The sequence below is a fragment of the Plecotus auritus genome (assembly GCF_963455305.1).
Source record: "Plecotus auritus genome assembly, chromosome: 13".
NCBI lineage: Eukaryota > Metazoa > Chordata > Mammalia > Chiroptera > Vespertilionidae > Plecotus > Plecotus auritus.
Window position 1 is genome coordinate 4,308,892 of NC_137779.1, and position 16,588 is coordinate 4,325,479.

General features: G+C 61.0%; 1 protein-coding gene across 1 annotated transcript; it reads left to right on the plus strand.

The window, feature by feature from the left end:
• Nucleotides 1-2,520: 2,520 nt before the first annotated feature.
• On the plus strand, nucleotides 2,521-14,269 carry LOC308238192 (transforming acidic coiled-coil-containing protein 3-like; the record flags this gene model as incomplete). The annotated part of the gene is given in 15 exon segments (XM_080649863.1): nucleotides 2,521-2,643; nucleotides 5,284-5,344; nucleotides 5,347-5,488; nucleotides 5,893-5,968; nucleotides 6,200-6,353; nucleotides 8,037-8,089; nucleotides 8,443-8,546; nucleotides 11,062-11,149; nucleotides 11,353-11,430; nucleotides 11,818-11,894; nucleotides 12,284-12,327; nucleotides 12,902-13,062; nucleotides 13,696-13,802; nucleotides 13,879-13,999; nucleotides 14,207-14,269. Coding segments are annotated over 15 exon segments (1,452 nt in total).
• Nucleotides 14,270-16,588: the final 2,319 nt, after the last annotated feature.

Here is a 16,588-nt window from a genome sequence, read left to right on the forward strand (position 1 = left end):
TTACCCCAGGGGCGTGGGGCAGGAGGAAAAAAAGCCTTCAGCACCAGGTATGCCCAGGCAGTCTCCCATCCAAGTACCAGGCCCGACCCTGCTTAGCTTCTTCTTTTTTTTTTTTCCCCCAATATTGAGTAGACCTGCTTAGCTTCTAAGATCTGAAGAGATCCGGTGTGTTCAGGGTGGTATGACCACAGATTCTGGAGGAGGCCTCCAGGAACCCCAGGAGCCCACGCCTGGCCTCTAGGACCCCCCTTCTCTGCTCAGCCCTTGGCCCCCATGCTGAGCTGGTGCCCCTACCCCGTACCCCCTAGCTGGTACCATGTCTCTCCCTGCTGATCCCCTCAGCTGCCACTCGCCCACCTTCTGAGCTTCCAGAGGGTACAGGCCAGCATCTCCTGTTGGGGTGCGATGTCCTGGGTAGGGCAGAAGGTGTGCCCTTCCCAACTGGGCAAGACAGAGCCCTCTAGGGACTCGACTTCACTCCACAGTGGCTGTATTTTGTTGTGGAGAATCTACTTGGTAAACACTTAGTTGTCACCAGAAATGTGCATGTCCGAAGGCAGGGTCCGTGGGGAGCAATGCAGAGGCTGCCCACCAAGGAGGCCCACAGCAAGCCCAAGGTCTGATGCCATGCGTCACAGGAGACCACAGAAGGTGATATGGCATGGGTGGTAACACCTCCCTTTTCTTCATTTCACCCGCTTACAGGTGAAGGCCTATAAAAGTGGCCCAGAGCGGTGTGACTCTGCCAGGATCACGGTGCTGAAACCCAGGCTTGTTTGAAGTGGCCATTCAAGCCACATCCAACCCCGTCTTATACTTTGGCCATCTCGGAGTTTTTGCATCCGGCACAGGTCACACTGCCCACAGGTGTGGCAGGTTTTATGTCATATCCACCTGCCAGGTCTCTGGAAAATTGTTTCCTACGTCATCCTTTGGGTGTTGGCAGGGGCCCTGGGAAGGCCCAGGAGGACACAATGGCTTTGCCAGGACACTAAACCAATCAGACAGACACAGGTCTAACTCGGCTCTCCTGAATGCTAGGACCCTGACGGCATGACCCGGGAGCTGTTGGGGCGAGCTGAGTTGGGTTACTCATTTATGGAGGTGTCCTCGGTGAGCAGTCAGAAGCCCTGAGGGGTTTCCAGTCTGCTTATCAAAAAAAAAAGTCACGGGTAATGGAATCTTGAAAACTTTATTTCACTTCCTTGGTGACAGAACAATAGAGAAGCTAGAACTTGGTCACCAGGCACCCACATTCCTGAGACAGGCCCCTATCACCTCACTTGGCTGGAGACCTAGGAGAGGGCAGGATGTTCTCCACTGGTCTCCAGATGGTCTCAGGGTGTGTCTTTGGAAGAGCTTACCACAAAAGCTGTTTCACTCACCCCAGTCAGTGGCTCCAGTCTCCCTTCCTATGCCTGCTGTCACTCACAGTGTGTAGCCTGGGGTAACTTATGACAGCCTAGTGCTGTCCAATCCCAGGGAGGCCACACCTGGGAGCACTTGAGGGCATCATATCAGTCCTTGCCACTGTGTGTGTGGGGGGGGGGGGGGGGGAACGAGGGGTGGGTGATTCTCCTGGGCTGGCCAGTTGGTTAGGTCTGGAAGCCTGCTGGGTCTCTCACCTGCTCATCTCAGGTCACAGGTGGCACAATAGGAAGCTCCCCTACCCACTTGAACTTAGGCGCTGAGGATCACCTTCTTCCTCCGTGGCTGCACGTCTGTTCAGACACCCTCTGTCCTGGCCAGGGAAGACGACTTTATGGTGGTTTCCATCTGTGTGAGACCCAGGCAGGTCTCTAATGGGACCTGGCCTGGACGCCAGACACTGTCCTTTCATAGCTCCACCCAGGAGGTCATGGGGAGGTCATGGAGCCTCGGTGGACAGGCACAGCTTCTTCCAATCCCTGTACAGGATCTAAGACCAGACCACCGGCAGCGTGGGACAGAGTTGAGGGTGGGCACAGAGGGTGCTGCACCCACAGGATTAAGATGACCAATGAGAGCCCAGATTGCACATTCCCACTAGAGTGTTCAACTGTTCCACTTGGACTTGTATTCATTGTAAATCCTCACCCAGGATATTTTTCCATTGATTTTGAGAGAGAGTGAAGGGACAGGGAGAGACAGAGAGAAACATTGATGTGTGAGAGAGAGACATCCATGTCAGACAGAGCCATCAACTGGCTGCCTCCCCCACGCGCCCCGACCAGGACCAGGGATGGAGCTTGCAACCCAGGTGCGTGGACCGGCTCAAACCCGGGAGCCTTCGGTCCACAGGCAGGCGCTCCATCCACGGAGCCAAACCGGCTGGGGCCTGTCCCGCGTTTAAAGGAACTAGACCTCCATTCCCCACCACCAACGACATGGCAGGATGGAAAATCAGTCCCCTCATATTTGTGAGAATATTTTTGAAGTGGCATGTTGTTTGACTTCACCGTAGGCCGTTAGCATCTTGCATTTTCCTACTTTTGATGGTTTGAACCACCCGCCTCGGGACCCTGTGTAGCCATCAGCCCCATGGGGCCCCCAGAACTTCGCCAAGAGGCAAACTGCCCGCCAGGCGAGGGCTTGATGCCTCAGACCCGCCTGGAGGGCGACGCTGCACCTGCTGCGTTTCACACCCAGAACACGGAGACCCCGGTGCGGCTCGGGCTCCAGCCCTCCTGCCCCCGCGCACAGCCCGGCCCCCGGGTCCTGGGGCCCGCCAGGCTCCCGCTCCGCGAGGTCGCTCAGGTGGCTGCCCAGCTGCCCGCTCCCCCGCTCACACCTGAGGCACCTGGAGCCGCCTGGGGGCGGGGCTGGCAGGCCCGCCCTCCTATTGGCCGCTGGCGCCAGGCGCCCTCCCCCGACCACCGCTGATTGGCTGTGCGCGCTGATCTTGGGCATTTGATCGGGCGGCGGGCAGGAGGACTGGGACTCCTCCGCCAGCTCCATCTGCGACCTCGAGGGAGGCAGGCAGGGCAGTGGGTCCCGGCCTTGGCTGCATCCCCGCCTCGGGCCCCCCACACACAGGTGGGCGCCGGCGACGTACCCGCAACACGGACCGCCCTCCCGCGGCTCCTCGGCTCCCCAGTCAGGTTCCACCTCACCTCCAGGCACAGCGCTCCCTGCGTGGCGCGTCCCTCCCGCAGCCCACGCCCGGCTACACCTGGGCTCGGCCCTCCCCACGGACAGGCAAGCGGCTCTGCTCGGAGCCCGGCCCGTGGCCCGTGGCCCGTGGGTCGTGGGTCGTGGGTCGTGGGCAGCGGGAGCGGAACCTGCCCCAGGGCCGCTGCGCCCCCCGCCCCCCAGGCAGGGAGCTGCCAGAAGCGGGCCGCCCTTCTGACCCTGCGCTGAGGCCAGAACCCAGTCACCCTCGACTTACCTTCCCGCTTCCCCAGGGCGCGGTGCCCGCTGGCTGAGCCCAGCTGACCTGCTCCCCTGCCGCGGGAGCCCCACTGCCCACATCCCGCTGACATGCCCCAGCCCTTCTAGGCTCTTGTCCCGCCCACTCCCACCCAGGCCTTCCCTTCCAGGGCGCCCTGCTCCCTTGCCCCAGCCGCCCTGACCTTGCCCTTCCAGCCACAAGGCCCCCAACCCTCCGCCCCCACAGCAGGTACCCCGTGCCCCCACCCCCCACCCCCCAGGTCCATGCCCAGCGCTCAGGCGGGTCCCAGGTTGTCATGTTGGTGATTATCGCAAGGACTGTGGGAGGAGGAGCGGCTGCTCTGAAGCTCCTGGGCCCGACTGGAGGCCCCCACGTGGAAGCTCCTGCCCCCCCCCCCCCCGCCCCCTCCCTGCTCCTTCCATCCCAGCTCTGCTGAGCCTGGCCCTCCTGCTGCCCTCTGGTCCCCCTTCCCAGCCCCTGCTTTCCTTCTCTGCCGACTGGGCCGCTGCCTCCAGCCCAGGCCTGGGGGCACTGGCTGTCTCCTCCATGTCCTCCCAGGCCAGCACTCCCGCCTCCTGACTCTGCTGAGTGTGAGTGAGACGGCGCTCCCTCCTCGCTGAGGGCCCTTCCAGCTCTTGGTCGTGGGCAGTGGGGCTTTTGGGAGCGTCAGGCCACAGCGGCGTACTCCTGGCACTGCAGGCTTGCTTTGCTCTGGGTGACACGTTGGCTTAGAAAACTCACGAGTCTGGACCCAATAGACAAGTGTCGGTGCTTTGACGCCCCGCACTTGTAGCGCTGCTGACGGAAGTGGCAGGACCATTGTGATTTGTCTGTCACCTGGCTGGGCTTCTGGTCTCTGCGCTGAGCTTGGCAGTGGGTGGCCCAGAGCACTTGGCACCTCAGTGCCCTTGCCAGCACGCTGGCCTCGGTTCCCATTCCTCTGACTTCCTAGAGGGCCGTGACCGCGCCGCTGTGGCTTCGCCTTTTTTCTGCATCCACTGCCTCCCTTTGCCTGCGAGCTGCCGCGTGTTCTTCACGCCAAGCCTTGGAGGCCACAGGCAGATGGCTCGTTCAGGGGCAGAGGCTTGTCTGTGGGGTCTGGTCGGACCTTGGCCGGGATCAAAGTTAAACCCCGGCCTTTCACCAGGAGGCCCCACCGCAGCCGCCACAGGTGTTGGGTGTTTGGCGTGGCTGGTGGTGGGCTAAGCAGGTGCCGCCGCTTTGTCTGCCTCTGAACAGGAGGACCCTGCTGGCGGCCCTTCTCCCGGATTGGGCTGAACTGACCCACCTGGGCCGCCAGGGACCCCGTGTGGGGAGGGGCCTCAGGCACATTTTTGTTCTGACTTTTGCTGCCTTTTTCTCTTAAGCAGTTTCAGAGGTACAGAGAAAGGGACTGGAGCAAAATGTCCCCGCTAGACCCTTCACCTACCTTGCCCAAAGCATCCTTGGGCCGTGTTCCCATTCCCGGTGGAAGCTTCTGGAACCTGAATCTGTTTCTCTCCCCAGGTTTCCTTGTTACTTTTCAACTTCACTTTGTATTTTCTTTTTGAAATTCAACTGAAAGATGAGAGTGACTCAGGCACTGTTCTTCCATAGCAGCCCCAGGAAAGAAGGGAAGCCCGCGGCTCAGGCGCCACCTCCTGGCTTCGGGGTCTGACTAGCATCCAGGGCCACAGAGCAGAGGCCTGGGGACCGGGAGAGGACCCGGGGAAGGTGGCCCTGAGAGCCGGGCCCTGCCCTGGCTGAAGGCAGCCTCTCGCCCTCGCCATCCTGTCCTCAGTGAAAAGCTGACCCTCGTGTGTCCTGGACCATGGAGCTAGGGGTCTGAGCCGGAAGGGGACATAGGCGAGCACAGACAACCTTGCCTTTGACCTGTCCCATGTCTGCTGTCCATCGGTGACCTGTGACCCCAGGCGGCCAGAGGTGAGGCAGGAAAAGGTTCTGAGGAGGCTGACCAAGGTCCTGTTGCTCCTCCCTAGGGGTCTACGCCCTGGACTGGGACAAGCTGGATCACCCAAACTTCAACCCGCTGGGAGGCGATGGAGGCGCCCAGCTCCCAGAATGTCTCCAGAGCAGGCTTGCAGGGCCTGGGGCCACAGGGGCCTCCCCTCCGAGCCCGTGAGTGAGGGGGGTGCGGGAGGACCCAGAACCAGGAATGCCAGTAGGCACCCTGAGGAGGGGCACAGGGCGGGCTATTGTGAAATCTCAGAAAAGGGCAGAGGGCAGGCCACACCATGGGAGGTCCCCGCCATGGAGACCAGGGAAGAAAACGTCCTGTTGTTGCCAAGGCGCGAGGGCTTGTCAGCACCTGTGCCTGCGGTTCCTGGGGCGGGAGCCCGGAGTGCGCCGCCTCACCTTCCAGCTGCTCTGGGCACAGCTGCTCAGTGGCCGCCCGGTGTCGGGTCATAAGAGAAGCTTAGCCGCGCCCAGTGCCGGCTGCCCATCTGAGCCCTGGGCCTGGCTTTCTGGTGAGGTGCACAGGGCAGGTGGCAGCTGCAGCCCTGGGGACCCCATCTCTTCAGGCAGGTGCCTCCAGCCTCCGCAGATGGCACACCTGTGAGGCAGACCACAGCGGGGACGGCGGGACCGGTGGGCGAGGTACGGAGTGTGTGCCCGAGCGGGAGCACATCTTCCCGTGGTTACCACTGTTCGCATGTTGTCATCAAGCAGAGGGAGGCCAGTGGTGATCGAATGGGACACCCAGCTGCCCACCCCAACCCCCACAGCCCCTCAGCTCGCGGAGACGGTGAGGCAGAGGCCCCGCCTGGCAACCTCGACTTCTCCAGATGCTCAAACGGAGCTCCCAGGTGACCTTTCTCTTCCTTCTAGGAGGGACCCGTGACTCCTCCAGAGCCAGCGGCTGCCCCCAGCCATCCGGGCACTGAGCCCACAGCCTCTGCTGCCGACCCAGCGTCCCCCGCTCTGCAGGGGCCCGAACCTGCCTGGGACCCCAGGGAGGAGCTCTTCCAAGACCCAGCTGAGGGTGCGTTGTCCCTGGGCCTCCCTCTGCTGTCGGCTCGCCTGGAACATGTCCCGTGAGCGTGTGTGTTGAGTGGCGTTTGCAGGCGATCTTCCTGCAGGCAGCTGGGTCCCTGCCTGAGCGAGGCCCTCGGGCAGAAGCCCCTTATGAAAGAGGGGCATTCCTGGGAGGTTGCTTTAGGAAGACTCTGGAGATGGGCCTGCAGCCTCGCTGAGAACAGGAGCACAGGCTTGCATGCGGCCATGACCGTGACAGTGCCGGACACCTGGGCCTCGAGGTCACTGGAGAAACGGCTGGAACCGAGACCCCACGGGGATGAGAGCAAGAGCTCAAGCCTTCCATGTGGTGCACATGCGGTTAAGCTGGCCCTTCCTACAGGGAGGTGTGTGGTCTCTGAGGAAGGTGCGCCCAGCGAGACCACGTGACTGAGTTGCTTTAAAAGAACATGAAGCTGCTGGACCAGGTCGCCCTTCTGGCTCCTTAAAAACCACTAGCGCAGAGGAGATGGAAGTGGGGGTGGGGTTCCCCTGGCAGGACAAGTACACGCCCTCTGCAGGGGCGCCAGGAGCCAGGGAGGGACTGCGCTGGGGCAGGCCCGCCACTCCCAGGGGACCGAGTCACGGGGTGGGTTTTGAGTCCACTTCTGTCGCTGAGCATGTTGTCAGGTTGGCCCGTGTTGCAGCCTGAATGACCTGCGTGTGGACAGAGCAGCTCGTTACTCGCTCCCCAGTGGGTGAGCTTCTGTGGTTCCACTTCAGCTGCGTGAGCGTGCGTGCACAAGTGGAGGTACACGTACGGGTTCCCCGCCCTTCAGGTGTAGGTACCTGCTCCACGTACCCGTCTAACGACCTGAGGGACTAGCTTTCCCACGGGGTCTGCACCGTCTCCTCCCCAGGGTGGGGTCCCGCTGTCTGGCTGCGTGGTCCTCGCCTCCCAGTGGGGGTGCAGCAGGTCTGGGGGCTGCGATCCGCGCTCCTGGTGACGGTGAGCACCTCCCGTGCTTGCTGGGCTCGTGTCTTCTGCGGAGGAGCGGCGGCTCAGACCCCGCCTGCTCATTGCCTTTGGGTGTTAGGTTCTGGTGTTTTCTAGAGAAGGGGCCCGGTCAGACACGGCGTGCAGAAATGCCCTCCTCCCGCGGGCTCTTCCCCCTTGTGGACGGTGCCCTTGGAGGCACCCGCGTTAAGGAGTCCGCTTCCGTGTTTCCTTTTGCCGTTTGTGATGTTGGTGTCCAGCTACGGACTCATTGCCAAAGCCGGTCTGAAGGCTGACGCTTATGTTTTCTTCTAGGAATTGTGTCGTTTCAGCTCGTGTATGTAGGTCTTTGCCCCACTGTCGGTTAGTTTCATATGCGGCATGAGGCACCTTTAGTTTAAGCAAATGTTATGTTACCAGGAACTAAAGGCCTCGCCTGGGGTAGTTTTAGACAGTGGTTCTCGTTTAGCCCCTGGGGGACCTTTGGTTGTCACCCCTGGGGTTGCCTCCCAACACCCAGTAGCGCACAGCACGGCCCCACAGAACAATCTGGTTGGGGGGCGGGGTGGGCACAGCTGGGTGCTGGCAGTGTGAGTGGGGGCTCCGGGGACGCCCCTGCAGTGAGGAAGCTGCCGGCCGGCCTTTGTTTCGATGGGGAAGCACAGTCCGCCGTGTGTGGGGCGCCGGCAGCAGCGGCACTGACTGCTCCCTCAGTTCTAGGCATGGGGGTCGACGTGGACTACCTGGAGCAGTTCGGGACATCCCAGGTGAGCACGCACCTGCCTGGAGCAGTTCGGGACATCCCAGGTGGGCACAGTCCGAGGGTGTGGCTCAGGGGGCACTTTCCTAGCACAGCTGTCAGACCTGGGCAGCCTGGACGATGCTTCAGGCTGAACGTCAGGCTGTCCGGGCCTCTCCTGAAGCTGCTTTCCTTAGCCACATCCGTGGTCCCACAGAGTCCTATCCCGGGTCCCCAGAGCCACTCGAGAGCACGCTGCGGGGGTCAGTCCCCCTGGGAGGCGTCGGTGCAGTGAGCACTCTGGCCCTTTGGTCGCCTCACCCTGGGGGCTGCTGTCTGTCAGGATGAGGGGGACCCAGTTGATGCGCCCTCCCCCTTCAGTTTAAGGAGTCAACCCTGAGGAAGCAGTCCCTGTACCTCAGGTTCGACCCGCTCCTCAAGGACAGCCCGGAGAGGCCTGCGCCCGCGGCCCCCAAGACCAGCAGGTAGGCCGGCCTCTGCGGGGGGCTCCGTGCGTGGTGGGAGGTGCGCGGGGATCAGAGACCTCCAGGCTAGGGGGGCTGTGGGACGCAGCTACAGTGTTTGGACAGGTTCAAGCCTTGGACTGGTGAGAGGGCACAGTCCTCTCGTGGCCACGTGCAAGTCCCAGCTTGGAGGGCAGAGCCTCCCAGCACAATGATAGCCAACAGCTGGAGTTGTAAGCTTGAGCCTATGGTCCGAACATGTGGCCCCACGTGCCTGAGTGATGTGGGCTTGATAGAGTTCAGGTGCATGTAGTTGAGTAGCATTGAATGTTGTAAACATCTTGATCACGCCCTTACTTGGCCTCGTGGCATCGGCTATAAAATAAAGACTCAGCTTGTGGGCGTTGGCACTGTCTCTCAGGAAGCGGCGTCCCACCGAGACCCAGCTTTCATTCTGTCTTTTCTAAGCCTTTCAGCCGCCCCCACTCAGGCTCACCCTTGGCAGTGCCAGCGCGGCACAGATGGCACTCGAACAGGGACTGAGTTCGGGGGAACTACAATTGTTAGGTGAAAGGAGGCCCCGAGGCGCACGCGCAGACAGTAAGTAGGGAGCTGAGGTGTGGTCATAAGCTCGGTGTAAAACGGGAAATTCAGGATCCTAGGAAGGGGTCCCTAAAAACAATGCTTATTGAAGCATTTTTAAATTTCTTAAGGAGGAAATAAGTAGAAGCATTTCTTAAGGAGAAAATAAGTAGAAAATAGAATATAGAAAATAGAAAATTAGATACAGATTAAGTGGAAAAACTGGAAGTAGAAGATAGTACAGGTAAAATTTTGGTAATTTGTTTGCTCATAGGCACTGGACCTCATGGGGTTTTGCGGGTTAAGGTGTGGAATTTATGGGGTTGCAACCCAGGGAGGTACGGGCAGGGGCAGCCAAGCCTACCTATAGTTCACAGAGGTGGAAAATAAGTAGAAACAAGCAGCAGAAATAGAGAAGTAAGCGGTAGAAAGTAAGCAGTAGAAAGCAAGCGGTAGAAATAGCTAGAAATAGGTAGAAAATAGGAGATAGAAAATAAGAGATAGTTGGGAACTGTAAGAGCAAAGGGTGGAAATCCTGGTGAGCGGGACGCTTAAAGCCAAGCCAGGACATTTTGTAAGGACTGTAAAGCGAAAAACGGAAGTCAAAAGGCTACGGAGAGCGGAAACAAGCAGCCTGGACTGTGCCCCAGATGCAGGAGAGGGGAGCATTGGGTAATGAATGCCGCTCCAGGACTGAATGATACTTTAATACCCCCTAGGCAGGGAAGCTTCAAGCGGGGCCAGCCCCGGGCCCACCAGGTAGAGGGGGGACTGTATTCTCGACCCTACCGCAGCCTTTCTAGCCAACTCGGTCCCAAAGTCAACTGTCCAAGCAGCCTGATCCTCAGAATCCAGAGGGAGCAGAGCAGCTGATTTGGGTGCCAGAGCGGGACGTGCGTCGCCATAGGGGACCCAGAGAGGCTCCTTGTCCCTCCGTTCAAAAGACAGAGTTGTGGCGCGGAAGACGATAACGAAGGCCACATGCAAGCGACCGAGGTGCCAACATGGAGTCAGATGAAGAAGCTAACAACTGAGGCCCAGCAAATGGCAGAAAAGCAAGGAGTGGAAGCGACTCCTTCAGCCATGTTTATGGCTATGTTAGCATTGGTGAGCTGCCAGTCTTCTGTAAAGTCTTGTGCAGCCAAATCTAAGGACTCTAAGATATCCTGAAAATGTTAACATGTCTGAAGTTTGGTTTTTCTCTTATTGCTGTATTGCATTGACTTTGTTTTGTTATTAATAGTTTTGTTCTCTTATTGCTGTATTAATGTTGCTGAGTTGCATGTTTTGTTAATAGCCAGAAGTTTGTTTTGATGTTTTGATTATGCTGAATAATTTGGAATTTTTTGATAATGCAAATAGACGTTTAAAAACAAAAGGGGGGATATGTGGAGAGATGCTACAGTGTTTGGACAGGTTCAAGCCTCGGACTAATGAGAGGGCACAGTCCTCTCGTGGCCACGTGCAAGTCCCAGCTTGGACAGAGCCCTCCCAGCACAATTATAGCCAGCAGCTGGAGTTGTAAGCTTGAACCTATGGTCCGAACACGTGGCCCCAGGTGCCTGAGTGATGTGGGCTTGATAGAGTTCAGGTGTAATTGAGTAGGATCGAAACCCATGAGAAGGTTGTAAACATCTTGATCACGCCCTTACTTTGCCTCGTGGCATCGGCTATAAAATAAAGACGGCTTGTGGGCGTTGGCACTGTCTCTCAGGAAGCGGCGTCCCACCGAGACCCAGCTTTCATTCTGTCTTTTCTAAGCCTTTCAGCCGCCCCCACTCAGGTTCACCCTTGGCTGTGCCAGCGCGGCACGGGGGCTTCATGACTGGGCTTCTGAGCATCAGGCTCTGAGCTGACACCTCGGCTGCAGGAGGGCGATGCCCCCTTAACAGTGGATTTGAAAAGGCGACGTCAGAAGATCTGAACCGTGTGTGCGCCTCTGCTCTGCTTTCAGTGTGCCGGGCGCCGAGGCGCCTTCCTGTGGGGGCCCGCCCGAGGCCCCGCTGGTGGACCTGGACTTCGCGGCGGGGCCGGGCCTTGCTGTGAGTGCTGCGCCCTTTGTCATGGAAAGGAATGGGTTTTATGGTCGGGGATCTGAAGGGTCAGTGGACGGGGGGCCCCTGCTTGTCTCTGGTCACTATGCAGTCCTAGAGCCTCCTGCACCCCAGGACCTGTCCTCCCTGACCACAGGACAGGCTGGATGGGAGAGGAGCATGGGGCCCAGCTGGTCTCTGTTGCCCCACAGGTGCCCCCACCTCCTTGTGTGCTCAGGCCCGGGGGCCCCCTCGTGGACGTGCTACAGTACAGCCAGAGGGACCCGGCGGTGAGGTTGAGGGCGAGGCCTGGAGAGGGGGTTGCTGCTGCGGTAGGACCCCAGGTGTCCACTTAGCCAGCCGTTCCCAGCTGGCACATGCTCCCAGGCTGTGCCCACCGGCAGCTCTGTCCTGCCCTGGCCTCGCTGCCCACAGCCCCTGCTCTGAGCTGCCTCCTGTGTGGTGTTCTCTCTGCCACTCCCCCCTCCTCCCACAAGCTGCTCCCCAGCCTGGCCTGTAGCAAGAGGTGTCCCCAGCCCACACCCCACACACAGGCGTGGGACCCCCCAGAACAGACCTGCCCACAAAGGGGAGCTTGATGGGCTCACACCCCAGACCCGGGCTCTCAGCGGGCACCTGCTGGCCGACTGGTGATGTTCACGCCGCCACCTGTGTAGGTGGAGGCAGCACAGAAGGAGGTCCTGCAGCTGAGGAGCCAGTGTGAGGAGCTATGTCAGAAAAACCTGGAGATGGGGTGAGGCCTGCGGGGGGGACCTGGGGATGGGGTGAGGCCTGCAGGGGGGGGGGGACCTGAGGATGGGGTGAGGCCTGCAGGGGGGGGGGGACCTGAGGATGGGGTGAGGCCTGCAGGGGGGGGGGACCTGAGGATGGGGTGAGGCCTGTGGGGGGGGGGGGTGGGGACCTGAGGATGGGGTGAGGCCTGCGGGGGGGACCTGGAGATGGGGTGAGGCCTGCGGGGGGGGGGGAACCTGAGGATGGGGTGAGGCCTGCGGGGGTGGGGGGGGGAGGGAGGGACCTGGGGATGGGGTGGGGTCTGCGGGGCTGGCGAGGCTGCAGTGGGGGAGTGGCCCGCCATGGCCCTCCCACGCCCCGGCTCCTCCCACGCCCCGGCTCCTCCCACAGGAAGGTCATGGACCTGTACGAGAGCTTCATGTACCAGGCGATGGGTAAGTGTGCAGCCCGAGCCCCTTTCTAACAGCAACTCCCGCCTCGGTGCCACAGCCCCCAGCGTAGAGCAGCCCAGGCCAGTGCGGAAGCAGCTGGGGTCAGGGCGACGGGTCAGGCTGTGGGCTGGTGCTCACAGTTCCCAAATGGGCCAGAACCCGAGCCAGCAGCTGGGACCACAGGGAACGGGTAGGGTCCTCCCACGGCGTGTCCAGCTTCACCCTCTGTGGGCATCGGCTCTGGGTGTCCAGGCTGGGCTGGGGGTGGGAGCACCCTGCCTCTCCCCAGGCCAGGGACTCGGGTCCCAGAGGCCTCCAACTGTGGGGACGGCTCTGCTGGGGCCCTGGGTTCCCGTCCGCCCCTGGGCTTCCAGGACCTGGTGTTGAGGAAGTGCTGTGCTCTGGGAGAGCAGGGCGGGGGGGGGGGGGGGGGGGCGCCTGGGGCCTGGTCACTTTCCTCTGGCGGGACCTCCGGGTGCTGCGGCTGATGCTGCTCCCTCGCCTCCGTCCCACTGTCCCTGCCCTCAGTCGCCCACGTGGAACGCCCCCTAACCCCGTGTGCCTTTCCCTTTTCCAGAGGAGGCTCAGAAACAGCAGGAACTTGCCAAAGCCGAGATCCAGAAGGTTCTGAAAGAAAAAGACCAGCTGAGCACAGATCTGAGCTCCATGGAGAAGTCCTTCTCCGACCTCTTCAAGCGGTTTGAGAAGCAGAAGGCGGTGATCGAGGGCTACCGGACGGTAGGGGGGCTCTGCCCTGTGACCCCGCCTTGTCCTGCTCAGTCCCCAGCCCATCGGCCAGGAGCTGCCCTCCCCACCGGGTCCTGGTCCCTTAAACTCGGCACCTGGCTAAGCTTGCTCTGCGCTGGGCTGTGCGGCCAGTCCCACCAACGGGCCGGGGCAGGGTGGGGTGCTGTCGGCCCGGGGAGGCCCCTGTGAGCAGAGGAGCTGGAGGCCAGCCTGGGCAGGACCCTGCAGGCCCAGCGGATGCCCTGGTGACAGCGGGCACCGAGGCGCCAGCGCTGCCTTCCGGAGGAGGCCTGGCCAGGTCCCCCTCAGGGCCCCCAGCTGGGCACGTGCAGGAGTTGGAGCCCACAGGGCTGCGGGCGAGGGAAGCTCTGGTGCCAGGCAGGCTCGGGGGGCCAGGAGGCAATGACGCCATTGGGGTCAGGGTCAGGCCTGGTGTCCAGGGATGGGGAGGCCTGGGCTGTGTGTGAGGGGCCTTTTCCAAAAGAAAAACAGCAAGTGCTGCTTCGTGCGCCCTTCCTCGTCCGAGCTGCTGCTGGGTGAATGTCCCAGGGGGCCTGGCGGGGGCCTCGCACACCTGACCCCAGAGCAGCGAACGGGCAGCAGTAACGCCCCTCCCCCTTAAAGAATGAAGAGTCGCTGATGAAGTGTGTGGAGGACTACATTGTCAGGGTCCAGAAGGAAGGCCAGCGGTACCAGGCGCTGAAGGCCCACGCGGAGGAGAAGCTCCGGCTGTGAGTACAGGACGCCTTGGGCAGTGGGGGTGACGGGGGAGGAAGGGGAGGCTGAGCCCGCTCTCTCCATGTGCAGGGCCAACGAGGAGATCGCCCAGGTCTGGAGCAAGGCCCAGGCCGAGGCGCTGGCCTTCCAGGCGAGCCTGCGGAAGGAGCAGATGCGTGTCCAGTCGCTGGACAAGGCCGTGGAGCAGAAGGCGGGTGCAGCCTGAGGCCCAGGAGCGGGAGGGACTTGCCCCTGTGGTTTTGGACCTGCCCTGTCAGGGGCCCCGTGGCCTGCTGGCTCCCAGGCTGGGATACTACCCTCTTCCCAAGCTCCTCTCCCTGCCAGGCCAGGTGCCGCCTGGGCCCCTGCTGCCACCTCTGAGCGCTGGGAGATGGAGGGGTTGACGTTCCTCTTTCAGACAAAAGAAAAGCAGCTGACCAGACTCTGTGAAGACCTCATTTCCACAATGGAGAAGACCTGACATGGGGGTCCCGCCCTGCACACACCCGCCCTCCTGTCTGTCTGTCTGTCTGTTAGGTTTCATGTTCTTTCTCCTCACCTCGTGTTTAAACTGATTACTTTAGAAAGGAGACTAAATAAAATTTGAGTTTAGCACTGAAGTTGCTCTGTCTTGATTAAAGCAAGGCTTCTAGCTTTGGCCGCATCCTCCACGGCCCACCGTGAACTCTGGCCCCTCTGCCCTCACCTCAGGGCTGCCAGGTGGGCACGCAGCCTGCTGCGTCTGCCTCCCAACCACAGATCAGAGTCCAATGGACCGAAGTTTATTTTATTTATTTATAATATGTTTTTATTAATTTCAGAGAGGAAGGGGGAAGCGAGAAACATCAATGATGAGAGAGACTCATTGATCGGCTGCCTCTGCACGCTCCCTACTGGGGATTGAGCCTGCAACCCAGGCACGTGCCCTGACCAGAATCAAACCCTGGACCCTTCAGTCTGCAGGCCAATGCTTGATACACTGACCCAAACCAGCTAGGGCAGTGGTCGGTAAACTGCAGCTCGCAAGCCGCATGCAGCTCTTTGGCCCCTTGAGTGTGGCTCTTCCACAAAATACCACGACCTGGGCGAGTCTGTTTTGAAGAAGTGGCATTAGAAGAAGTTTGTTTAAAAAACTTAGTTCTCAAAAGAAATTTCAATCATACTATTGATATTTGGCTCTGTTGACTAATGAGTTTGCCAACCACTGAGCTAGGGCCACTGTAATCCTATCTAATAAAGAGGGAATATGCTAATTGACCATCACTCTGTCACAAAGATGGCTGCATCCACAGCTGAGGCCAAGTTCCTTAATGAGCAATCAGCAGGGACGTGAGGCTATGCCCTCCCCTGCCCCCATGGGGCTTGACAGGGGACCTCAGGCTGCACCCCCTGCCCTGGAGTCAGGCTGGGGGACCTCAGGCCAGGGGACCTGAGGCCATGCCCCCTGCCCAGTGGGACTTGATGGGGGACCTCAAGGTGCGCTTCCTGTCCTGGTGCTGGGCTAGGGGACCTCAGGCTGTGCCCCTCACCCAGTGGGGCTTGACGGGGGACTTCAGGCTGTGCCCCCCACCCAGTGGGGCTTGACGGGGGACCTCAAGATGAACCCAGGACCCTTCAGTCCTCAGGCCGACGCTCTACCCACTGAGCCAAACGGGCCAGGGCGGAGGTCCTTTATGAACAGTCACACACATCCCTCCCGTGGCCAAGGCCCAGCCTGCAGTGCTCCCCGCGCCAGGTGTACGTGCCTGCCAGGCCCGCGGGCGGGGCTGGACGGGGGTCCCGAAGCTGTCACCTCTGTGCTTAACAGCCGCTTCTCAGGAGGCCTTCCTGACACCCCCAAACCACACCAGCTGTGGCCGGGCCTCGGGACCCAAGCACGTGTTCCATGCAGAGCGCCCCCCTCCAGGCCGCCGCCCACGCTGACCCTCCAGGCCCTGCTCAGGGCTCTGACCCTCGTGCTATTGTCCCGTTCTGTGCGGAGTGGCTGCTGTAGGAGGACTCAGACCCTGGAAGGCACCCCCAAGAGCAGGTGTGATGTCAGGGTTTGTGTGTCTTCAACCTGACCAAACCCCAGGGCGATGGCTGCAGGGGTGTGGGGGTGGGCGGTGGCCCTCAAAGCCAGGCCAGGACCCCCTGAAAGTCCTGCTAATCAAAGCTGGGCCCCTTCCCTGGAATGACCCAGGCTTCTGCCCTCGACATGCAGCCCCCACCCCACCACAAAGTGGTAACCTGTTCCCAGCCCCACCGCACCCCTGGCACCCCTTTCATAGGCCCCTGGACAAGTACCCCCCAACCCACCCCCTCCTCTGCACAGGGACCCCAAATGTCACCCATCCCTTGACAGGGATGGAGCTGAGACGCTGAGGAGCCTTCAGAGCCTGCGAGGCCCCCTCACCAACAAGGAAACGAGGGCACGGGGACAGTGACTGTGGTGGGGATTGGGGGGTGCCTGGGGCTAGGGGGGCGGTGAGGGGCTGGGGGGCTCACAGCTGCCCCGGCTCAGAGCTGCAGAGAGCCCCGGCCCCTGGCTGAGGGGCAGGTGGCCATGTGGCCTCTGGCTGCCCTCCTGTTGAAAAGCCAGGGCTGCTGTGGAGGGCCCCTCGGGCTACTCAGAAATGCCCAGTGCCCTGTCCCGGGGCCTCTGAGCCAGACCAGGCCTCGGCCTGGAGAAGGCCACGCGGGGTGGCTGGCCACGCTGTCGCAGGCCGGGGAGCAGCGTCCTGGGCCGGGAGCCGCTCCGGGACAAAGGGGCCTTGGGCGCTGAGTGGGTGTTTATCCTGGAGCTGTGTTAGCTCGGAGG